Here is a 26,743-nt window from a genome sequence, read left to right as displayed (position 1 = left end):
CCAGTGGAAAGACTTCAGAACAGGAGTGATGTGATCCACCTTCTTAGTGTCAGTGAGGACTCGAGCAGCGGCGTTCTGCAGCTTTCTAATAGATTTTTAGTGAGACCAGTGAAGACACCATTGCAGTAGTCGAGTCTACTGAAGATAAAAGCATGGACAAGTTTTTCCAAATCCTGCTGTGACATTAGTCTTTTAATCCTAGATATGTTCTTTAGGTGATAGTAGGCTGATTTAGTAACTGTTTTAATGTGACTGTTGAAACTCAGGTCAGAGTCCATGACTACACCTAGATTTATGGCTTTATCTGTTGTTTTGAACATTGCAGACTGAAGCTCAGCGCTCACTTTTATATGTTCTGCCTTGGCTCCAAAAACCATTACCTCAGTTTGGTTATTATAAATGTAAAATGTACATGTGATTTTACGTCCAAGAGAAGCTATGGAGCAGAGAGTTCTCTGCCAGGCAGAGTTTATTTGTTATTAGTTCAATATGTCAAACTGATTTCCCTGACTACAATCTTTAGTTACATGGTGAAACGTTATGCTGCTTGTACTAATTAGACTTATCAATAAGCCACACAGGTTTTAATAGAATGTATTCATTATCTTTACTTATGTCTTTTCAGCAGCGCCATCTCTAAAACGGCGATACAGTCACTACCCATCATTTATATTTCACCGTGACATGGACAAAAATGTAACGTCAGCTTACCTCATAGCACGAATCCAGACTCTCCTTTGGAAAACATTGGCCGGGAAACGATAGAACGAGCACGTTTCATGCGAAGACCTGTGGCTGCAACCCGGAGCAAAGCAACACAAACCATTGCGTAGCTAACTAGTAGCGCACGAAACGAACTGCGAGTAAATTGAAAAACACCGTTAATTAATTATTCTATAATTTGTAAAACTACGGTGTTTAAAACGACAATTTCCAAAAATACAGATTCTAATGGTCAGATATAGATATACAGATACTACAGATAGGCAGGTACTTGCTTTCAAGCAGAACACGGGGGGAAACAAACTTAGCGGGAGTGTTTACGTGTTAGGCGTAATGACGTACAATGGCCTCGACAATTTCTGTAGTCCTATTCAAGCCACTCGGTAACAAACCATCGTTTTTCAGACACGTAAACTCTCTCAAAAATCACCAGTGGGGGTCACTGCTGATGTATCTACTGTCGTAGAAAAAAATGTGATTTATCTCTTCAATGTGTGTCGACGACCACAGACCTTATTTCCAGCTATTTTCCAAAACCCTATGGAGAAATGCATTGCTTTTTGACGAAGGTAAAAATGCTGACTTACTTCTGGGTTTTAGGACTGCGTCACTGCGGGTCTCTATGCTGGTAGATCGCGAGTCATTCATAAACAAAAATACTCCAGCACCGTTAAAATAGACAAACACAGTTTTTGATCCTCCTCCTTGGCCTCCCTGCCACTTAATTCAGAGTTTACTTGATTGACAGAAAAAGCGACCTATCGCTTTTCAGTCTGTTAACCCAGAATGCAAAGCGATACAAAATCAGTCAAGTGCCGGGAAAACTCAAATTAAGTTAAAGAGACAAACAAGAGACAAACAAACAAAATGAGTGCGGGACCGAGCAAAAAGCTAAAAACATACCACTTCCACCCAGAATGGGAGGAAGATATTTGTTTGTGATGTCACATTCAAAGGTTATTTGCCTTATTTGTAAAGCAAGGCGTCGCTCTGCCAAAGAAAGGTAAGTTGGAGAGGCATTATCGGAGTGTTCACAAGGCATATGACAGCGACTTCCTCCGAGTATAGCGAGTTGAGAAAGAGAAAGGTCATGTATTATTGCTACACAAACCATTATCTCGCGTCCTTAGTGTCGCCAACTCGTTTTCTAATATGCAAAAAGACCAAAAAAATGCCGTCTATGGTCGGTGTATTTGTTATCTTTCCAATCGAGACGAGATCTCTCTCTCCCCCGTCTGTGTGCGAGGGGGGCGGGTACACACACGCAGCAACACACGGCTGGGATGGCGGAGAGAAGCGCTCCAAGGTGTGGTTAAATGTTACCCGTCTTGAGGGTGGACAATGCTCGTTGTCAAAAGTGTTTAGCCATGTAAGGGCGGTAACACGAGCAATTTGTCTAAACATTTAGCAAAAGCGCTCCACATTCAGATGGAGAAATGCACCGGGTTCGACTGTTTCTAGTAGCTCTGTAGCCCCCCATCCACGAGTAACGTTTCCACGTCAGTGTGTTACTGTATGTATGCTAGCAGGCAACACATCGAGTTAACTCAATTATACAACATGGGCTAATGATTAGAGGTAACTGAGAGAGAGAGAGGGAGAGAGGTTCCAGGTTGTTGTGTTGAGAATATTCAGGGGAATACTTGTCAGTGTTCAGATGGTAAACAAACCTTAGCATAGAGCATATTGTCCTCTCATATTAGAGTATTGAAAGTTGAAAAGACTTCTCTGAGGTACGTTAGAACAGATACAAAATGTGCGATTAATGGCGATTCAATATTTTAATCGACTGACAGCCCTAGTTACAATACATTGTGAAATAAAGATCGATATATTACAAGTATAATTTTCTTCATGGTTTATATCTACTTTAATTCTTCTTTATTTCAAATACAATATTTTTTTGATGCAGTAGGCGGACACCTAATTCATTAAACCCAAATAGAGAGCATGGAAAGAGGTCGCCGTGCTTCTGATCAGACCTGCCTCTTTCTGTCAGAGCAACTTGTGTTTTTGCATAAATACAGAATGATGTGAAAAAGCCACTCCACCACTATCTTATTAATTCAACTTCTTCCTTGTCAAAACCTGACGCCAAAATGACCCATAATGCAACAGTTTGGCTTAGACGTGTTATTCTCGTGGTGACTTACAGTATATAGCTCTTAAGGCCCTGACACACCAAGCAGTCACCAGAGGACTAGCCGACGCTGAAGTCGGCTGTTGCCTGGCCGTGTTCTCCTGCGTTTTGGCCATGTGTCGCACGGGAACACACCGCACCGACTTCAGTGCGTGAGTGGCAATAACTCTCCTTACCAGCAGGCGGCGGTAGTGTGTATTCGTCATTCAAAAGAGGCAACAACCGGAAGACAGAGAAGAAGAAGAGTATCTTTTCTCCGTAATATCATACAGAGCTGGCCTCTCCTGGATCAAGGTGATGAGCAGGTCTTCGTTTGCATCATTCCAGATCGCCATGATGAGATGAAAATGAATAGCAGTCTGTGTGTGCCTTCTTAAATAGTTTGTTTACGTCCCTCACTTCCGCTTCGCTTCTCATGCACTGATTTGCTAGCTGAACAGCCAATCAGAGTGATTATTTGGTCCGACTGGCAAAATCGGGTTGGTGTGTCAGGGCCTTAACATATGTATCTCCAGCCAGGGACTTCGTAGCCTCTGTGACTTTCCACTGACGTTACTCTCGTATTGATGATATGGTGTCTCTCATCTTGTGGCCCTCAGCTCCCACAGTGGCCCCTAGTGGCCTTGGAGGAGGAGGAGGAGACCGCAGTGAGCTCATTGTGACCTGGACGGTAAGAGGATGTAATACAGAGAGAGGATGCTGACCTTGATGTGTCTTACTCAGACTGCGTAATGGCCAGTGTAAACAGGAGAGAGGATGACATGATGCAACACTGAGGAACCTTGCTAGTATTAGAAGGAAGAATAAGAATCAGTCCCTGAGAAAAGTGTGCTTGAAGGGTGTTGGATGACTGGTCTTATTAACCTGTGCTGAACCTGCAGCCCATGGCCCGAGAGTACCAGAACGGGGACGGCTTTGGCTACATCCTGGAATTCAGGAGGAAAGACACGGCGGCCTGGACAGCGGTGCGTGTTCCTCACGTGGAGTCCTCCCGATACGTTTACTACAACGACAGCCTGACGCCGTACAGCCCCTTCGAGGTGAAGGTCAGGGCGTATAACCGCAGAGGAGAGGGTCCCTTCAGCCAGATCGCGGTGGTCAACTCAGCAGAGGAGGGTGAGCCCATCCCGATACCCCTCCTACACTCTCCATTACAACACAATGTCTTCTTATTATCTAATGATAACATTTAGTCCCTCTGTCAGGGTCCCTCGAGCAGCAAAGGCTTCAGGGCCTCGCCCATTCAGATTGACTGTTATGCAGGTTACTGCACAGTCACAGTAATGGCACACATCAAGTATCTTTTAGGATTTTAGAAAGTAATAGAAAGTCATTTCCTCTGTTGTATTTCGGGGAGTAAGTAAACTATGTAAAATGTGTAAAAGAAGATTTGAAAAATGGTGTTTCTGTAACTGCAGTATTTGCTGTCGCCACCAGAGGGCAACGAGTGCCTTCAGCACGGCGGCTGCAGTCTGTCGTTCTGTACCTCTGTTCCCAATATATGAAGACTCAGTGAACACCACGAGGTATGTTGCATCCTCTGACCTCTCCCTGACCCCTCACAGAGCCCACAGTGGGTCCAGCCAACATCAACGCCTCGGCTCTGACTGCCTTTGAGATCCGGGTCTCCTGGGAGCCCGTCCAGACGCTCAGCACCACCGGCATCCTGCGAGGATACGAGGTGCAAATAAACACATCTGTTTGTCCAACTAGATGTACTCGAATGAAGTTTACAAAGCAATGCATATGACCTCAACATGTAATACAACAGGGTCAAAAAACACAAACAGTAAATACATGCACATAAATACTGATACAGTATTTTAAGAATACACATCAAATATACAGTATACGAAAGAATACACTAATAGATCAACTTACTACTAAAAGAGGACCATGTTGAACTGCTATATAAGATTATTATAAAATAAGATTATTCCCTGTCTTCAATCCAGCACCCTGCCATAGTTCAAGCCCTCTTTATGACTGTTTTAGTGGCCAACATCTCGACAAGCGCATCAGATTATGAATCTGCTCAACACATTCACAGCCGCTAAGGTGTGTTATGTTAAATAATGTCCTGTTATCGATGGACGACCGCACGAGGACAGCCACCAGACCCTCAGAATGCAGAAAGAGAAATATGCATCTATTGAATGCATCTTCTGCTGGCAATGTTTCTGAAGCAGAGTGGGTTTCCACTTAGCCTTTATGAGTCTTTTAGACCACAGCACCAAAAACAACAACATTCGAACAGGACAACACAACAACATTGCTTCCAGACAGTAGGGTTCCTGTGTATTATGAATCTAATCCAGGTTCATAGAATGAGTGTTCTCCATAGTAATCTTCCTGTACACAAGTCGCTTCTTAGTCCTAACAGAAATATCAGTTTCTCCAACTCATGAATTTCTTTAATGATTTTAAGCCAATGGCCGACTAGGAGGATCGGCTTGTAACCACTGAGGAGTACTTTAAGCTTTTTGAACTGCCACAGTGAATACTTTCAGAAGGTATCCACTCTCTGTCGTTTCCTCTGGTAGGTCACCCAAATAAAGGACTACACATGAGAAGGATCTGTAACCCCAATTTATGTTGCATGATCCGCCAACTATCAATCCCAAAAGTGGAGGTGGCCTGCTTCGCCAGTCCACAGCTTCTCCCCGACTGAGCAGAGTGTAATATCTTTCAGCTGAACTCAATAACCGGCCTCTGCAGGGTTCATGCTGTGGTTGAGCTGTGGTTGGTGGATGTGTGTGTCCTCAGATCCGGTACTGGCGGCAGCATGAGCGCGAGGCGGCCGCTGACCGGGTGAGGACCGCAGGACTGGAGACCACCGCCCGAGTGCCCGGACTGAGACCCAGCACCCGTTACCACGTGGCCGTTCTGGCCTACAACAGTGCCGGCACGGGCCCAGCATCGCCCCGCACCACCGTCACCACCAGGAAACCACGTACGGCAGCACACGTGCACACACACTCACACATGTGGAAACTAGTCAGTAAGGACAAATACAAGAATCTAAACAATTGAAAACATGAAACAGTGCGTACCAAATATCCCAAAACTCGTGTCTGTCTTTCACAGAGTGTTAAGGGTTCAACTTGGACCATGCTGAGGCTGCTTCCAAGTATTCACCGTGGATATGGTGTTAGCTCCGGTTAAACAGCTGAACCATATCAGCCTGCTGAGCATGATGTATCATGTTCGCCTTTCTTCAGACTAAATGCATTGAACTGTTTCTGCAGTGGCTCAGTCAGCAGGGGTGTGGACTGTGAGCTGTAGGGTTGCCGGTTCAAGTCCCAGAACAGACTTAAAATGGAGTGTGGACTTCTACTTGGAGAGGTCCCGGTTCACCTCCTGCCCTGCCGTGGTGCCCTTGAGCAAGGCACCGGACACCTCCCTTCCCCCCCCACTCCCATTGCTCCCCGGGCGCTGCCCACTAGCTGCTCACTAGCTGCCCACTAGCTGCTCATAGCTGCCCACTAGCTGCCCACTAGCTGCTCATAGCTGCCCACTAGCTGCCACTAGCTGCCCACTAGCTGCACACCAGCTGCCCACTAGCTGCACACCAGCTGCCCACTAGCTGCCCACTAGCTGCACACTAGCTGTACACTAGCTGCCCACTAGCTGCACACTAGCTGCACATAGCTGCCCACTAGCTGCCCACTAGCTGCTCATAGCTGCCCACTAGCTGCCCACTAGCTGCTCATAGCTGCCCACTAGCTGCCACTAGCTGCCCACTAGCTGCCCACTAGCTGCACACCAGCTGCCCACTAGCTGCACACCAGCTGCCCACTAGCTGCCCACTAGCTGCACACTAGCTGTACACTAGCTGCCCACTAGCTGCCCACTAGCTGCACACTAGCTGCACATAGCTGCCCACTAGCTGCACACCAGCTGCCCACTAGCTACACACCAGCTGCCCACTAGCTGCACACTAGCTGCCCACTAGCTGCCCACTAGCTGCCCACTGCTCCTGGTACTAGGATAGGTTAAAAGCAGAGAACACATGTCACTGGGTGCTGTGTGCTCTGCATGTGAGACCATTAAAGAGGGTCTCATCCCTCCCATTCTATCTATTTGTCAAATATTTAATTATAGTCAACGTTTCAGTTTTCTCAGTGCAGTAGTTTAGTCATTATTTAGCCTCCATATGCACAGATACAGTTACAGAACACACACAGGAGTCCTCTGCTCCTCCCTGTCTAGCACTGATACATGGAGGCGAAACCCCTGCGTCTGCTGGCAGTGATGGATTGTCCCTCTCAGGAAGGAGAGCAGGTAACATCTGCAAACATCTGCAACCGGAGGATTAGACCTGATCTGTTTCAGAGCAGCCTCCACTCCTCTGGAGCCACGTCACATAGATCTGTCACAACAATCTCTACATATACCTATTCCAATATGTCTGGCTCTTACGGCCGTCTACACTGTAGGCATCGAAAATGCTTTCAACGCTTCCCCCATTCACTTGAATGGGGTGACGTAGTTGATTTTGAATCTTCGCCGAACTGCATTGTGGGGAGCGGAGCGTGGCTTTGCAAGCATCGCGAGCATCAAAAGTTGAGCAATGTTCAACTTTTGAGGCTCGATGCTTGGCATCAGCCAATCAAATCATGCGTATGCAAATCTGACAGTACAAGCGCTAGCCAATCAAACCGCGTGTATGCTGGGAGAGAGTACGCAGGTCATTTCCTCATATTCAAAAAAATGGAGCGGTAGTGAATCACCCGGTGCTGTATGATCAGTCTCTGTTCATCTACCGGGATACAAACCGGAGGAGCGAGGCATGGAGGGAGGGGGCAGAGACAGTGGGTGGAACCGGTAGGTTTTCGCCTGTTTGGGGAGTTTATATCCAGTTTACTTCGTTTTAACATTGCTATTGCTTTGTATGCCGGGGGCGGGCGGGAGATTCCTGATTGGTTGTTGGTCGCCTTGGGCGCGAGAAATCGCCAAGCCTCAGACACGCCCAGCTTCAAGATTTTTTGATGCCTGTAGTGTAGACGGGCCGTTAATGTACCTTTGCTAGTAAATAATATATCTATTCACAATTCAAATCTATTAAAAACTCACTCCAACATTTTACAGAGGACATAAATCAATGAACGCACACACACGCAAACACATACACATATACACACATGCACACATACACACATGCACACATGCACACATACACACATGCACACATACACACATACACACATGCACACATACACACATGCACACATACACACACACACACACACACACATGCACACATGCACATGTACACACACACATGCACACATACACACATGCACACATACACACATGCACACATACACATACACACATGCACACATACACACACACACACACACACACACACACACACACACACACACACACACACACACACACACACACACACACACACACACACACACAGCCATTCAAATGTTTATATATGTTGCTGCTACAGTCATTGAGCACAGAATTTCCGGAAGGTGATTTGGATTTATGACAAACATATTGAATGTAAAAGTCAAAAGCAGCAGAGACCAAGATACCAGTTTGTTTGTTATTAAAATCAATGTTGTACGTTTATTTATGAAATGTTTTACCATTTGTGATTGTTCTTCACACGACAGCCACAAACTAATATGTTTTATTTATTTATGTGCACAGCTCCTAATCGTCGTCCAGGCAACGTGTCATGGAAGACTGACAGCTCGTCTGTAACGCTGAGGTGGGATCATGTGAAGGCCCTGCACAATGAGTCAGCTGTGCTGGGCTACAAAGTGAGTGTGGTCCCCCTGAAGAGTGACTCATCACTCACAGCATATGGACCTGAGAGACCTGCTTTTTATCTTATATGTTTTTTGTATGTATAGTTTCTTAATGTTTATGTGTGGAGAGCTGAGCATAAGAGTGTCATTGTATGTTATGCTGTACATATGACATGAATCCTGAGAGCCTCAATACTCAGGTTCACCTGGTGAAGCCAATGGACCATAAGCACGTTCGCACCAAGCCAGCAGGTCATCACTGCACTCACTGCACATTTCATAGTTAGCTCCATTTACACAGGAAGTAGGAAAGTCAACTATCATTTGAACTTCTATCTCATTATGAAAACCTTACATGGAACAAACCTCTGATGTATACTGTTTGCTCAGTCACACATGAACACTATAAACCGCTTTAAACCGGAACATTCAGAGTGAGATCATGTGTTTTGTATTTTGGAACGATGTAATATCATCCATAGTTCACACGGATGCAGCTGTCAGAATGACGGGATCATGAAGAGGTTCAATAATAATGACCCTCGTGAAGTTAGTCTGATGTCGTGTCAGATCCTGATCAATGTAATCTCCCATCCTGCTCATGTGAGATAGGAGAAGGCATCATTAGACACGCCTTGTTGCGGCTTATGCATCAGGAGATAGGAGATAAGCACTTGATCAATGTCTGAACAAACGGGCACATGCAGGACACTCATCACTCAATGCACGGTCAGCAGCTCTTGGATTGTGAGGATGTTTTTAAGCTAAGTGTGACATGAGTTTGAGTTTAGCCTTGAGGTCTGAACTAACTTTGGCCCTGTGTGTGTCAGGTTCTGTACAAACATGAGGGCCAGACCTCTCTGAAGGTTCTGGACCAGAGCAAGACCTCCGTGAACCTGCCGCTGTCCGAAGACGACGGCGGCTACGTGGTGCTGGAGATCCGGTCCTGGGGGGGGGGGGGGGGACGGCCCTGCACACGAGATTATCGTGTCCCGGGACTCAGGTGAGAATTAGAGACACTCTCAGAAGCGTTAAACGTTCACATGTAAGAGGTTTATCTCTCATTCAGAACAATGGAAACCTTTGATCTTTGGACACCTCGTTAGCTCAACTATAAACACCTGTGCAATGGAACACGATGATGTCATCGCTCCAGCTGACATGCTCAGATAGAGGTTAAAGGTCATGCCCTCAACAGCTCTACGTCAAGTATGGGGTGTCATCATCATATGACGAAGATCAAGAGAAGAGAGAGAGAAGAGAGAGAAGAGAGAGAGAGTAATGTAATAAAACACGGTTTTCTCATAACTTCAGTGAAAATGCTCCCAACCGCCCAGAACTTCACAGGTTTGGTAGCGATGCAGCCATCAATGCATCTAAGCGTATTATGGGATGTCATCAAATGCCGTTGGCATGGCGACAGATCATTCGCCATTAAGTTAGTTCAGAAGTTTGCAGTTCGAATATTCTGCTGCTTCTCCAAGCCTTTTCACTTTCTTCTCTTCTCTCATCACACATTCAAGCCCCCAGTGTTCATGTGTCTTTTCAATCTAAATTCTTCACTTTCTTCTGACACATTACATTTCAGCATAGCAGTTCAGCCTCAGCTTTTCAGCATAAAGCATTCCCACTAGCAATTTCTTCAGGAATTGCATTCTCTAGTTGTCTATGCAGTGGTTTTATGCTAGTGTACTGACTTCTTATGTAACACTATTATGTAATATGATGGTGAATGATCTTCAGATATTAAAGACAGCAGTTTGCTTTGATTGGTGACCAGTGGTGTAAAGTCACTTAGTATATTTACTCAAGTACTGTACCATTTTGAGAGACCTGTACTTTACTTGAGTATTTACATTTGTTACTACTTTGTACTTCTACTACTCCACTAAAATTCATAGGTTAAGCGTGTACTTTGACGCCACTACATGTACTTAATACCTTTAGTTACTTACTTTACAGATGTGGATGAATGATGTGAAATATAACCAAGTGTTGAATCAGACTTTAGTTCCACCTGGAGTAAATCCACCAGCTACCCTGCAGTCTACAAAGTACTTCAGACTAGCTGCACCTTCACCAGCTTTGAGAACACTCTCATGATCAATCATTATAAAACATATATATATATATATATATATTATTCTGAATTTAGCCAATTTGCACAGCGTTTGCTACTTTCACTATATTTTGATGATAATACTTTTCTACTTTTACTTGAGGAACATTTTGAATGTAGGACTTTAACCGTAACAGAGTATTCCTACACTCTGGTACTTCTGCTGTTCAATCTGCACATTGGAAATAAAAGTCTGACATGATGATGAAAGTGAAGTTATAAGTAAACTGATGTAATGGGAAGACATCTAAGGAGACTTGTAGTTAAGGGTTGTAGGCAGTGCTTCAACAGGAAGTAAGCATAGGAACAGAAGAGCTATTCATCCCAGGCCGTGTTATCGTCCAGATAGCAGCATTAGGAGATCTATGACGTTGGTCATAAACATGTCAGCAGTATCTGGAAAGGGGCAGTGAGAGTTTATTATGCTCATGTTCCTGGGTGATAGAAGACCTTGGGTGACTAAAGAAGGTCAAAAGGAGCACATATATAATACTTTGTAGATTATTTACACTTTCCTGCAGAACCCCTTTTTGGAAATGTTGTCCAAACAAAAGCATGAACCATTTACGTGGACCTACCTTACCAGACATCTGATGCCACCGTTTGCTCTTTGGTTTGTTTCATACCACCAGTTACAAAGAGACGGGGACGCCCCTGCGAAACGTAACCATGGTCACCATGGTATTCCATTGCCAACCATGGTAATACCATGGTTGGCAACAACATAGCATGATGGTCACAGTACCATGGGGAAGAGACCATGGTCAACCATTTGAATATTTGAACCATGGTCTACAGAAACCATGGTCGACCATCATTCTAATGAGGCTCATGCAGGCACCGTCACCTGATGAAAGTATATAAAATAGTCTTTACATTTTCACCAACTGTTTAATGAGCATTTAATGAGTGTGTGTGCAACTATAGAGTGACCGTGTACTGTAGATGAAATTAAGTGCAATTAACATGATCTATACAAATATTTTAAAATTAAATGCTTGAAACTATTGAAAAGCTTGTATTAATTTATATTATTTCCAGTCTGGTGGACCATGGTTTATGTCCATGGTACTGGTGGACCATGGTTTATGTCCATGGTACTGGTGGACCATGGTTTATGTCCATGGTGGACCATGGTTTATATCAGTGCTCTACCATGGTTGACTGTGGTGCCATATCCCAACCATGGTCTCCTATGGTCTACAATGGTTCTTGAACCTGAAGATGTACTGATACTGGAAATATGAGTATATCAACTGTTAAACTGCCCCTTGCCCTCTGCCCCTCACAGGAACTGGTATGATGGTGCAGAACGATGCCCCCCCCACCCTGCCCCGTCTCCCTCTCCTCCTGCTCAGCGGCTCGGTTCTGCTCACTCTTGTGTCGTTGTCCGGCCTGTGATCTCAGCCAATCAGGGACTGTTTCCTTTTGATGGCTTGGAACTAAAGCTCTTTGTGCTTGGGGGGGGGGGGGGGGTTTCAGTATTCTTTTTTTTTTTAAATAGGAGTGTGTTTGTTGACCGGGTTGTGTGTGAATGTGTTACTGTGTTCCGGTGTCAGTCAGACCATCACATCTGGGGCTGACCCGTCTCTTGCACCTGTCCTCCAAAGTGTAGCCGGAGAGACACAGGTGTAAATGGTTCATGAATAGTGTGTATACCTGTACATAGAGACAGCCAGTGTGATGCTGCCTGTTCACACTGAGAGCAGCTCCGTGTCACTGAAATAACTCAACCTGAGGGACCTTCTTTTCCACTTGATGACGAAACACAGCTACCTAAGAGCTAACAGCCCACACTGGGCACGCTTTCAAAACATCGAGATGGGGGGTGTGAGTTTGGTGGATGGACGTCCCCACAGCCGTCAGAGAGCAGCTGTTCGACCCCTGCCTTCCTGCTGGTTGCTCTCAGTGTGAACACAGACAGGCATTGAGGCACTGAAGAACTTTGTACTGTTGGGTTTCAGCTCCCGCTAATGTCTGTATGCTTACTTGTGCTTCGTCTCAGCTGTAATTATAGCAAGCTACAGAAATGTGTCAACTGTCCAGATGAATGTTTACATTTTTCTATGTGTTATCTCTCATTTTGGGGGAAGCTCATTTGGACGGTTGAAGGGAAGCTTTCATTTCCTGTTTGATTATTGGTGCCTGCATTGTTTTGGAATGGTTCTGATGACAATGTGCCACGCTCTGTGAAGTGTGTGTTGGGTTCTGTGCAGGAAACAGTGTCATCGTCCTGCTCATTGTAATCCTGTCAGCTCTATCAGCACTTGTCTGGTTCACTACGGTTTACAGGAAGGATGTATGTGTCGGGTTCCTCTGTACACACCTGTCTGTTCAGCATGGCAAAGACAGGCTTAAACATCTCTGTCTCCTGCTGTTGCCTTAATGTTTTGGTTGATTTGCTCAGAACTGTCTACAGTCGAATACTCATTGGTTGAATGGTTACAGGTTTAGAGTGTCGTCAACGAGAACATACAGTTCTTGTTTTCTGTACTTTCTGCCAAAAACACAGCTCTGTCTTTAAATGATGTATTAATGTATGTTCTATGATACCCATATGTTCAGAAGCTCAGTCCATCTCAACTCTTTACGAAGTCTGCACTGAAGAACCTGAAACGTTGACTTGAATTAAATGTATTATGTCAACAGATTACGTTTAAATAAAACAAATTAGGTTCAACTTAATATTATTGCTTTCAACTAACCTAATACAGTTATGTGAAATCTGTAGACATAATACATTTAATTAAGGTTCATGTTTAATTTGTGAGCCCTTACTGACCTTCAGCTGCATCCCATGTGTTTCAGTGGCCATTAGCTCAAGCTCTATTCGCTAATGGCGCATTTCCACCGCAGGCCTTGCTCGACTTAGTACGGTTTTGTTAGGCTTTGTTAGGCCCGGCTCACTTTATGCTGCGTTTCCATTACAGTTTAGTAGCTGGGCAGTAACCAGTGATGTACCTGAACGCGTTCAATGAACGATCGTTCATGAACGATCGTTCATGAACGCGTTCATATTTTGGGCGAACGTGAACTGAACGTACTGTATTTCCGCTAGATGAACGTAATTGAGAACGCGTTCATTCTCAGCGCTGTATAACGGCGTTCAAAAGTGCGTTCATTCTCAGCACTGTAATTATAACGGCGTTCAAAAGTGTGCCAGATTTCATAGACTTTCAGCCGAAAACCCAGTTAAAACACACCGTAAAACAGGCTTCAAAATAATGCGGAAAACCACCCAATCTGGCAACAGCAAGCTGCCTGTGACGCGTACGCGCCTGTCACCCCTGGCCTGTCGCACTAAAATATAAATATACTAAATATAATCAGACTCCTCACAACAAACAATGTGGAACCGCGGAACGGCGAGCATTGAATGAATGAATGAATTAGTATGGACGAAGCCGAGAGCAGCTGCAGCAGCACTCACTCAGAGTGAGACTCTACGGCAGGGGTGGGGAACCCTCGGCCTCCGTCCGTATACGCCCGCGAGACAATTTGGTACGGCCCTCGAGGTAATTTATAAACACACGCAAAAAATAAAAAAATGAAAGAAATCTAGACCGCAAACAAATTAAACAAGCGAGTGCCTGTTTTTCCTGGCCAAGGTCAGGGTCCTTGAACACAACACGAGCCTAACGTGTCATCACGTGGTATATGTCTCGACTGACAGGGTGCAGTTCTGACGGAGAGCACCAGAACGCCACTCCAGCACTTCAGAAATTGCAGTACCGATAAGTCCATACACATGCCGCAGTTTTCTGCGTGTCTGTGTCTTTAGTTGAAAGCCCAGTGGCGATCTGCTCATCTGTCATACTGATCAGACAGTCAATAACTGTGTTGTTATCATTAGCATCTGGTTAGCTAGCTATGCTAACGAATATAAGAAGCTTTGTCTACAACCAGTGAGGTAAAGGCACATCTTTATATGATCATTATAGTTATAAAAAAAATAAGAGAATAAAGTAAACGGGTATAAAATACTATATGACAGTTATTAATAAAGAAGAATACAGTTTGAAAGGGGAGTGATTTGTCAAATATCCATAAATTAAAAGAAAATCTGCTTACAGTTGTGTTTGGGTGTTGAGAGATGTGTCCATAGATCTCCTAATGTTGCTCTCAAAGTGCAACAAATCTTCCCAGGGGAGCATGCCCCCCGGACCCCCCCTAGAGGAGGTTAGGTCCCCCCCCCCACTTAAATCATGTTCACTTGGATAGGAAACTAAATACATTTGCACACATCTTGTGTCCATATCTTTCTGTGTTGGTGGTCACGCCACACCCTGCACGTGCATGCATGCGTGAGTCATGGTGAGATATCTGGATTAGGAGGTTGCTTTTTCTTTGCACAGCATGAAATGAATGAGCTGTGATTTTAGTTTTTTTAAGCAGAGGTCAATAACTTGTACGGCCCTCTGAGGATATTGTAAACATTGAAATGGCCCATTAACATCGTACAGGAGACAAATAATAGCTCGCAGCAACGTATTGAAAAAAGAACTATAAACTATAAATTAGTTCATTTTTGAAACCATGAACTTTAGTTCAACATTTTGAATTATGAACTATGAACTGAACTAGTTCATTTTAAAATGTGTGAACTGTGAACTGAACTAGTTCATGTAGAAAGTGAACTTTCCCAACACTGGCAGTAACTATAGTAACGCAGTGTAGGCGGAGCCGTGACGTCATCTTCAATGCGAAACACAAAACCAGCATCAGCCGTTAGCGGTTAGCACTCAGAGCTCACAGCTCCTCATATCTGTTCAGAAACTAGACAGAAGTTAAACAAGTACAAACCACAGACTGTCTGTGTCATGGAGAATACAGTCGCTGCTTTATTTATGTCTGTATAGGCCGTTGTTGTGAGTGTGGACGGTCGGAGCATATACAACGTTAGCTTAGCCGATCTCCATTCAGAAAACAAGCATTTTAAAAGGTTCTTCGCCTGCCGTCTGTCTGCAGACTTGTCAAAGCATTAATTCATGGTTTTTACTAACCGGTATCAGTGTGTTGTTACTTCGGCATCATTTTGAAACGTGTCTTACAATTAAATCACGGTCAATATGTTCATCTTGTTGTAGTTGTAGCCCCCTTGCCAGCGATTCTCTCTCTAGTTTAGCATGCTCAGCCCGACTCAGCCTGGTTGTTGGCCCCGATAGAACCACGATTTTGTCGGGCCAGAAAAAAGGTGAAAAATTAGCCCCGGGCCAGAACTAGGCCAAGTGGAAACGCAGCCAAAAACGGGCCCGGCACGGCACGCTTAAACCGCGCTCCGCGCCATGGTGGAAGTGCGCCATTAGACTGATGTTGAGCGGTCTGGAAGAAGCGCTGAGTGTTCCAGGGTGCAGGCTGCAGAGCCAAAGCTCAGCATGGACCCTAATGTACAGATTCTCAAGCTGCTCTGCATGGCTGTTCTCACTCTCTTTAAATACCAGCATCATTGTTAGAACCTGCTCTGATTTCAAATGAGAAGGTTCTCTTTAACCCATTACGTCTGGATGGGAAAGGAAAGGGACTTCCGTCTTGTGTATGTCCTTTATGTGTTACCTCAGTATTACATGTTATGTTTGCAAGTGGTCAATGACAGACTACTTTGATTGATGTGCTTTATTTTGTCAGGAAAATGTCATTTTTTAAACATGTTTCATACTTTTGCTCCGACAAGATCATTTAATTTATATTAGTTTAGATACAGGACTCTCCAAATACACTTTGTAGACTTTTAACTGTAGACAGCCATCATTATTATTGCAAAACTCAGGTTTAAATCTGGATTAGACCAATGTATGTGTGTGCTGATATGTGGTCCACCTCGGGGCCTACAGTCTGGTCTGAATGTACTCTGGGTTTGCTGGCAGCTACAGTTGGTCCTCCTTGGAGCCCTGCATGGTCTAACCCAGGATTAAACCCACCCCTGCCCTCATGCTGAGTCTCAGCTGCTCCCTCTGCTTCGGCTCAGGTGTCTGAGAACCCGTGAATGATGTCCTGTGTTCTGTGTGTTTGTGTTGAACAGTTCTGTACAAAGTGTTTTCACCATGCCTTTAGTATTCAGCGAAGAGCCATCGAGTCATTCACCATGTCGGGGGCGCTCTCTGGATGTTGGACGGAGGGTCTCTCACTCACTGTCGGTGGCTGAGTGCACTGGATATTGTTGCCTTTGGCCTTTTCACAATTGGGATTGAAAGAAAATGTGAGGGAGGTGGGGGGGGGGATACTTGTAAATAAGATGTCAAATAAACACCTTGGGATTGTACTTGAGTAACTTGTGTATTTACTACGTTCACAGTTGTTGTGTTACGGTATGTAACCGGTCAGCTTGAAGGCACCTCTTAAGGAGGCCCAGACCACAGAACAACAACAACAACAACGAGTAACAAATAACTATTTACATGTTAGTGACCCACTCAAGTCACACCAGGTGAATATTATCTTGGGAAAGAAAAATGTGTTCAATAACACCGATTTATAAAAAAGGAGTCACTATTTACAGATGAAAAATACATATTTGATGGGCTTAAATTCAATGAAGTTAAATTAAACAGAAATGTATTATACAACGGACTCGTTAATACTCACATCTATTGTTGGCTGTGGATCACAGTCCATTTCAAATGACCAACTGCAGTCTGAAGACGCGGGAGGTTTCCTTTGCAAAGACTGAACACCGTATTGTTTAAAATGGTGTGTGTGTGTGTGTTTTGAATAAGTTACACTAAAGCTAATTGATATTGCCCAAAGCCTCGTCGGCTGCACTCTATCCCAGAAACCCTGTCCACACACTGAACCCAACCCAGAGCACTCAGTCTGGGTTGGTGATGGCTTCGATAGCTCAAAGGATGCAATGCAGAATAAATCTGACACAGCTTTGGAGATGGCAGACAATGTGGTGGAAGGTCCCCTCCGCTTACAGTCTGGTATTAAACTGGGTTGAATACATCCTGGATCTCTTCTGTTCCAAAGACCCAACACTGATGACAGACAGCAAACAAAGACGGTCCTGACCCAGGACTTGCACACAGGAAACAGACCCGATCCCAGCAGGAAGGTCCACTTCCTGTGCAGGTTCATTTACTACATCAACCATTCCGTTATTAGTGATGATTATTCCCTTTAACGTATTCTTGTAAATGTACACTGATTGCACCTTTGCAGCTGATAGCTCGTTTCCCAGCAGGTGTCTTGCTTCCATGTCCTTCCTGGAAGTGGGGGTATTACTGTACGAGACAACCTGTGCCTTATCAGCTGCACTTTGCTACCATGCAGCTATTAGTTATTAATGAATAAATTATAAATATCTGACCGAGTCCACCGAGCTGTAGACTCTGCTTCGGTTTCTCTCGACGAAAGGTAACGACTATCAGCTGCCTAATATGCAAATGGAAATATGCGATTTTCTAAAAAGTGTTACTGGAATTATTATTATTAGCTGCACGCAGGATTTGATGAAATGTCAAATAGAATGTTTAGCATATACAATTGGATATCAATCAATCAATCAATCAATCAATCAATCAATCAATGTTTATTTATATATAGATGTTGAAATGTCTGTAAGGTTTCCAGGAGTTAACATACTTATTGTTTCTAGCCGGGGCTGCATGGTATTAGTGTTTGATCATCATCTTAATGTTGTGTGATCCTCACAGGTTCGCTGCCGCAGAAGAACACTGACTGGATCGAAATGAGGCTCCTCACAGGTACACACCATCCACTTCCTCATTTCTCATGTGAAATACCAGTTACTGTAGTCGCACTGACAGAATACCAAGATGGCAACAACTCTAAGAAACATATTGTTCACATTATGTAAATCTCCTGAAGAGATATCAATCATCACTAACACATGCACGGACCTGAGGCATGCACATTCACCTTAGGACGCAATTAAAAACATTACACCAAACAGTTTGCAACATTAAGCTACACAACTCTAATTTGATAGTTATTTCTTATTGTACCATCATCCATTCATGTATCTGTTTTATGAATGTGTCCGTGCTCTCTGCTTTTAATATGCAATAATTGTAGTATTTATTTAAACAATATTCAAAGTTAAAATCTTGCAAAAAATATGATATTAAGAATTACAATTAAATGAGTCACATAACACAATAGGATTTTAGATTTGCACTCTCAGTAACAAACACTTGAATAGTCGGATGTTGTTCCAAATGACCTGTGGCAATATATTTATTATTGTTCTTGCAGTTGTTGCTTTGCAACCCATTTTGTTCATGAATGAAAAGCGATGTGTTTACTGTATACGTCCCATGCCTCTAACCCAGTGTCCTCTTCCTGTTCTCTGTGTCCCCGCAGCTCTGGCCGCCCTGCTCGCCCTGCACACACCGGTAAGCATTCATCCAGTCGAGGCAGAGGCTTTTCTTCACACTTTCATCATCACGTTTCAGAACAAATACAGATGCCCCCCCCCCCCTGTCCTCCCCGCAGCCACCTCCAGCAGGCTGGTGTGTCACAATGACCAACTGGGCCCAGTACAGGCCCAGCAGCGGCAAATTCACCTCGGACAACATCGACCCCTTCCTGTGCACGCACGTCATCTACGCCCTGTCCACCATCAACAGCTTCAACCAGATCGCCCCATCGAGTGGAACGACGAGCAGCAGTTCGCCGGCCTCAACCGGCTCAAGAATGTGTGAGTAGATGTAAGGGGGGAGGTCTGGGGATCCGGAGGGCACTGAGTCACTGCAGTCAGCCTGCAGTCGCTTTGGTTAAAGCATCTATCACGTGATATGTAGCGTCTTTTAATCATCTGCTTCAAGCCAGAGCAAGACAGACACGTGGAGGGGAGAAACCAATTTTATAATAATATCTAGACCAGAAGGTTTTCAGCCTGGAATGCTCTTCTGTTCATTCAAAGCCAGCCATGTCCTGGATCAGCTGACATGTTTGAATGCATGTGTAGCAAGTCCAGCAATGAGCTCAGTAACTGGGTAACGTTGAAGCGACTGCATAGACAGTTTACAAATGAGATGTTGTAGTAGGTGTGACCGTGTTCAAAAGGAACCGTAAACCCATAACCACAATACACTCCCAGCTACAATACACATGTTATTCAATATTACATCTGATAGATTCAACTCGTCAAGTTGTGAATGTTTCTATCATCCCTATAACGTTGCCCTCTGTCTGCTGTTAGTAACCCTGCGCTGAAGACCCTGCTGTCAGTGGGCACCGTCAATGAAATCAGCCGTAGTGCACATGTGACCCTAATATGGACACCTCCTCGGCTGCTGTGTCACCAGAATGTAATTGCAGCATCGTTGTATACATCCCACCAGATTCATCGTCATGGTTGCCAAGATTGAGAGCCGTGCAACTTTCATCAAGTCTGTCATCAGTTACCTGCGCACCAACAACTTTGACGGGCTGAACCTGGCCTGGGAGTACCCGGGGTACAACGGTAGCGAGGAGCAGGACAGGAGAGGTTCACCCTGCTGGTGTCGGTGAGCATGTGCTACTGCTCATCATTCACATGTGGCCTCTGGTCTCCCTCTCAGAGCTCAGTCTCTTCATCAGAGGGAACATGATGCATTGCATCCATGCTGGAGGCCCTATTCTGCTGTTGGGGGTTCCCTCTCTGGTAGTGTGTTCTATAGGTTTGTGTGCATGTCAATGGTCTGCAAAGACTAACTGCCCCCCCCCCCCCCCCCCCCTGCGTGAAATACCTTCACTAACACATTGTACATGATAGGCTAAGCGGCGTAACATCTATGAACTGTTGACCAATCACAACAGAGCCGGCCAGCTAACCAATCAGAGCAGACTGGGCTCTGGTTTCAGACAGAGGGGTGAAAAGAGGTGCTGCAGCACAGACAGTATCATGCTATCATCATGCTACCTTTAGGCAATAGCATAGGTCTCAGATATATACAATATATAAAAAACATGTCTATGAAGTGTTAGCCATGCCTCATATCCCTCTATTTCACTTCCTGTTTCTAAAGTGCTGATTCTGGGTATAAAGCTCTAAAAAATTTAAATAATTGATATAAATAAAAGAGGAGGGGCTGAGCTCATGCGGGACCCGGCAGCTACCGTCTAAACTAAACACTGCGGTGATGAAAACTCTCATATCATGGATTATAAGGATCTGAAACAGTGTCCTGGAAGCTCAAAAGGCTTTCTCTCTTGCCGGTTACACCCAGAAGGCGAGTTCCTTCTACTTCCCTGCTTTCTTCACACCAATGCTCTCCAGTACAGGTTAGCTCTGAGTGTTAGCGATGCTAATGTAAACCAACACACCGACCATACTACGTCACAAAACAGTCGGGCATTAGTGGATAGCAACGTTTCTGATTGGCCCGTTGGTCCACATTTCAGAGTATACGTTCATATCGGAACGCAAATCTGGATCAGATTGCCGTTGTTCCCCCCGTTATTAGAGATTTGAGTGGCGGAGGAAAGAGAGAGGGTTTATCTTCTGACGCTGATGTGAGTGACACACCGGGGGGACACCGGGGACACATTGATGTAGAGAAGACATCAAAAAGGGGCATTTTGCAGTGGTAGGTCCCCTTTAAAGCATGGAGACATGTCCAGTACAGACACTACATACTGATATACACCTGAAGATGAGCACAATATGTCCTCTTTTGAGTACATTATAAATATGATTGAGTTTTGAGTTATTTTAAAACCTCCTTACAAACTATGTAACATGATAACAAGACGTGTGTAGTGCTGTGTGACAGCGCTACATGGACACAGTGGATGTGAAGCTCAAGGCTACGGTTCATGATGTTAACAATCACTGACACTAAGTGGTTAACCATCATAGTTAAGCGTGTTAGCATTCTAACATGTACTAATGAACACAGAGAATAGCTGAACCTAATGGGAATGTTTGCATGTCTCTGGTCATAAACCTAAGTAACAACTTGAGTATCTTTACAACATTTCCTGGCAACGTTTTTGAGGGCGTTGTAGTGTACACTATACAGAATGGATACCTGAGCATCCGACTGATATCCCTCTCAAAGAGCACACAACCGCTAGCAAGGCTACAATCATGGTACATGGAATACAAGTTGTACACGTCTTTGATGCATTCGTTTGGAGTGTTCAACAACAATAGATGATAGAAATGTCTTCGTGTACACCTGTGGTGCTGCAGTAGACGATGTGTGTCTGAGGTTCTATTGGTTCTGCTGCAGGAGCTGGCCAAGGCCTTTGAGGACGATGCTAGGGAGAACAGGAAGACCCCGCTGCTGCTGGCGGCCAACGGGCTGCCTTCAGGCCCAACATCGACCGAGCCTACGAGGTCCAGAAGATCGCACCGTGAGTTTCACTTCAATGGACTTTAGAAATGTATAGTATCCTTAATAGTTCTGTTTGTATCTGGAGCAGAACACGTTCTGGGGGGGGTTTGGCATAGACATATGAGCAGTATTCACTGATAGGGAGGACATTGATCACTGGACTTTTATCTGTTTATGGAAATAATTGACTCTTTTTCACTGAAACTGATACATTGACTTTAATTAAATGCATTGTGTCAACAGATTTCTCATAACTGTTTTAGGTTAGTTGAGAGCAATCATTTCAAGTTAAAATAAAGAAGATTAGGTTCAACTTAATATTATTTCTTGCAGTTGTGTGAAATTGCTTGACATCATATTTATTTAAAGTCAATTTTTCAGTGCTGTTAAACAAAATACTCGTCATGCTCTTTCAACTCTGTCCTTCCCCAACTGTAAAACTCCTTCTACTTCTGATTTTTAAATCAACAGTCACCTTGACTTCATCAATGTCATGACCTATGACTACCACGGGCACTGGGAGGCAGCGACCGGACACAACAGCCCCCTGTACGGCAGCGCCATGGACTCCGGCACACACATTCATCACAACATCGTAAGAAACACACAAAGACGCACAACAGACAGACAGCTGCACTCTACACATGCTCTGTGATATTATTCTCTTCGTTGTTTGGCCGGACTTTTGTCGTAAAATGGTCCAAAATGCAGTTGAAGAGGTTTTATCTGACTTATGAGAACTACATTTAAGGTGTATATGCTTAATAGGATTACACAAAGACGCGCTCCCAGATTGGCTCTGATTTGGCATTCTGACATCTGCCTTTCTAGCTGCTATACTTTTGACTTTAATAAGGAGCTGAATCATCACTGTGGGTATCTACTGTTGGACAAGAAATACTGTAACACTTCTCACTCCAGGGAGTAGTCTGGTCCAACGTTGATATGAATACTTTGAGTTGAGTTTCCTGCTGAAGTATTTATCTCCTCTGTCCTTTGTGTTAGAACGCTTCCATATCTCATTGGCTGGTGAAAGGGGCCCCAGCTGAGAAGCTGCTGTTGGGTTTCCCCACCTACGGACGCACCTACCGTCTGAGCACCGGGGCCACCGGCCTGGGGGCCCCGTCCAACGGCCCCGCAGACGCCGGACCCTACACTCGCACCGCCGGATTCTGGTCCTCCTACGAGGTACTGCCCATCCTAAACTCAGCCTTAACCTCTGACAGGAGATTCACCAGGAGCAGAACACACACTCATTCCTGCCTTCGTGCATTTAGCTGCTCAACACTACATCATGTACTACAGTTGTAAATGTTGGCCATGAGGGTAGAACAGTAGGTCACCATTGTCAGAAGTCGTGTCAAAGGCAAAGTCAACTTTACTGTCAACCTTTCTGCTTGTGTGATAAAGAAAGGGAGAATCTCACAGATGAGGATGAATATATGACAACAGTCAATTCTGTGTGTATGTGCAAGCTGTGTATATGTACATAAGTCATTTGTTAATATTTGATTGTCTTTTATCGTGTACTACTGTAAGTAGAATGTATAATTGTTATCTTCGTTGGAACTCCAGGACAGAGTCCAGAGAAAATGTCCTTACGTGGACAATAAAGTAGATTGTCTCCTAATGTTAGTGGACTTTGTGCTGAAAGTCAATATTTTCCCATTCAGGAATGAATGAATGAAAAGTCAAATATCACTCAATAGAAGGCATCAAGCCTCATTTCCATATATCTGTAATCTGCTGTTGGTATACATACTGTATATCCCTCAAATGAGGAGGAACTAACGCTCATGCTCCACCGTAACAACATGTGGTCCCTTATGTACAAATACATAGAATCAGAATGATAAGTGTTTTCAGTACAGATGGTAATCTCTGTCCTTATGTTTATGTATTACCAGATCTGTGCCTTCACCCCCAGTGCTAATGTTGAGTGGATCTCTGAGCAGCAGGTCCCCTATGCCACCTATGGCAGTGCCTGGCTGGGCTACGACGACAAGCGCAGCTTCTCTTCCAAGGTAACTCATTATTACCCATTACGTCCTGCAGTTCTGACCTCATCGGGGAAATGAATGATACATGTTCTTGTGAAGTATTTGCGTTGTATAGTGAAGGGTTTGTGGAGGAGGGTTAACAACTGACCCTCAACCTAGTAGAACTTCTATTACACTGACTTTAATTAAATGTACTATGTCAACTAATTTCACGTAACTGTATTAGGTTAGTTGAAATTAATTATATTATATTCCAATATTATTTTTATTATTTTACTTAATATTATTGCTTTCAACTAACCTAATACAGTTTTGTGAAATCAGTTGACATAATACATGTAATTAAAGTCAACGGTTCAGTTTTTTCTGGGCACTTACTTCCTTGTCTGTTTGCTGGACCTGTATCTGAGTTGAATGTTCTGGTGGTCCTGTAGGTCCAGTACATGACTGCCAACAACCTGGGGGGGGCTCATGTGTGGACTCTGGACATGGATGACTTCAGTGGAGCCTTCTGCTCAGACGGAGCTTACCCTCTCATCAACCACCTCAGGGTGTCAATGGGTAATACTGGAGCTCCTCCCACTCAAAGCCATATCCATCACTGTGAAGGGTTCATATTTTAAAAAACGCCTTCAGATAAAAAAGTATAATGTGAACAATTGTATGCCTCAGATGATCGTTTGCACATGTGCCTTACAGCTTACAGATCACAGGGTACTAAAACATGAAGTCCCTGTATCTGGAACTGAACTATAGTATTTACTTTGTGATCCAAACAACCTGTCAAGATCTAGAAATTGTTTTACACTAACTTCCACACCTGAAACACCACAACACAAACTAAAGTGGGAACTGTTTGGGCAGAAGGTTAAGCTACTTGAACATGTATCAAATATAAAATACCCAACAGTGGGGGCAGTGCATGACCCTCAGGGTTCCACCAAACTGAAGCTGCTGACTGACATTATATTGCACGTTGTTCATTGTCTTTAGATATTTCCACGGTAAGTGCACAAGTGTTTGGCACCCCTGGGTTATGACATTTCTTTCTGATTTTGCAGGTTTACCCTCAAAGCCCACCACCACCCCGGCCCCCACCACCACCAGAGACCCTCTTGCAGATTTCTGCCGTGGACGTCCTGATGGCCTGTATGAGAACCCCGCTAATGAGAAGACTTTCTTCCAGTGCTTCCAGGGGCACACGTACCTGCAGCACTGCCAGGCCGGCCTCATCTACTGGGACTCCTGCAAGTGCTGCAGCCATCCCTGAGCACCCCCACACACACACACACACACACACACACACACACACACACACACACACACACACACACACACACACACACACACACACACACACACACACACACACACACACACACACACACACACACACACACACGCACGCACGCACGCACACACACACACACACACTCTCTTTGTGGCTCACTGCTGTTTCAACAAATAAATCATTATCATCATTATGACCTGATACATGGCTGATTGACTTTTATTCTTGCGTTTTACAAGATAATCTGACATTTTTCTATATTATATAAACATTTCATTTCAAATTTCAAGAATAAGTAATTGTTATACTCTGCTTCCTGACACTTATATCAGTCAAGCTCAAGTAAAGGTTCAAATTCCATTACTCTACAAAACACACTCAGCAGTTTTCTGTCTCTCGTGAACCTATTAATAATGAGCTGGCTATAAATAAAGTGTGTATTCTAGAATGAAAGCCATCGTTGTGAAGTTTTGTGAAATGAATACTCAGTGTTTTGAGTGTATTTCTTCCTGGGTAGAATTGTATAAAATGTCTCACTGGTGTGTGTTAACCATTGTGTAAGTGCAAACTTTCTTAAAAGTGCAGTTAATGACTTTTTTTGCTGATGCCTTAACCACCTACAGAACACTTCTTATAGGGGTATTTGGAATAGTTCTACGGGTTGACACAGGCTGGAGGAGGACAGGAAGTAGAAAGGTTATTCTTGCTTTACGCAGGAGTTTCAAGGTCGGCGTAGGACATGATTCAGGGACCTCCAGTCCTAGTGCAAATGTCACAAACTCCTTTTTTGACACATCAAAACCTTGGATTCTAGCCTCTCTTCAGACTAATGTAACTTCCATCCAGAAGGGAGCAGACAGCCGGAACCACAGGCAGCAGACATCTCTAAAGCTTCACTCATCCACAGATCCACAGACAGCCGGAACCACAGGCAGCAGACATCTCTAAAGCTTCACTCATCCACAGCTCCACAGACAGTCGGAACCACAGGCAGCAGACATCTCTAAAGCTTCACTCATCCACAGATCCACAGACAGTCGGAACCACAGGCAGCAGACATCTCTAAAGCTTCACTCATCCACAGATCCACAGACAGCCGGAACCACAGGCAGCAGACATCTCTAAAGCTTCACTCATCCACAGATCCACAGACAGTCGGAACCACAGGCAGCAGACATCTCTAAAGCTTCACTCATCCACAGATCCACAGACAGTCGGAACCACAGGCAGCAGACATCTCTAAAGCTTCACTCATCCACAGCTCCACAGACAGCCGGAACCACAGGCAGCAGACATCTCTAAAGCTTCACTCATCCACAGATCCACAGACAGTCGGAACCACAGGCAGCAGACATCTCTAAAGCTTCACTCATCCACAGATCCACAGACAGCCGGAACCACAGGCAGCAGA

The 26,743-nt window shown here is 44.4% G+C and overlaps 1 protein-coding gene and 1 pseudogene across 1 annotated transcript in view; both read left to right on the top strand.

Moving 5' to 3' along the window:
• The window catches only part of cntn2 (contactin 2), a 52,951-nt gene extending 40,737 nt beyond the window's left edge, over positions 1–12,214 (top strand). The window contains 9 exon segments of the mRNA XM_034082561.2: positions 1,324–1,351; positions 3,463–3,533; positions 3,745–3,979; positions 4,429–4,544; positions 5,630–5,816; positions 8,537–8,649; positions 9,468–9,587; positions 9,589–9,640; positions 12,048–12,214. Coding sequence (XP_033938452.1) covers positions 1,324–1,351; positions 3,463–3,533; positions 3,745–3,979; positions 4,429–4,544; positions 5,630–5,816; positions 8,537–8,649; positions 9,468–9,587; positions 9,589–9,640; positions 12,048–12,157 — 1,032 coding nt within the window. The 3' untranslated portion in view covers positions 12,158–12,214.
• A 4,624-nt stretch (positions 12,215–16,838) lies between these two features.
• LOC117446400 (chitotriosidase-1-like) lies at positions 16,839–25,535 on the top strand (annotated as a pseudogene).
• Positions 25,536–26,743: the final 1,208 nt, after the last annotated feature.

This window comes from Pseudochaenichthys georgianus, chromosome 5 (genome assembly GCF_902827115.2).
Source record: "Pseudochaenichthys georgianus chromosome 5, fPseGeo1.2, whole genome shotgun sequence".
NCBI lineage: Eukaryota > Metazoa > Chordata > Actinopteri > Perciformes > Channichthyidae > Pseudochaenichthys > Pseudochaenichthys georgianus.
Note: the sequence above shows the minus strand (reverse complement) of the source record. Positions and strands in the feature narration are given on the sequence as shown.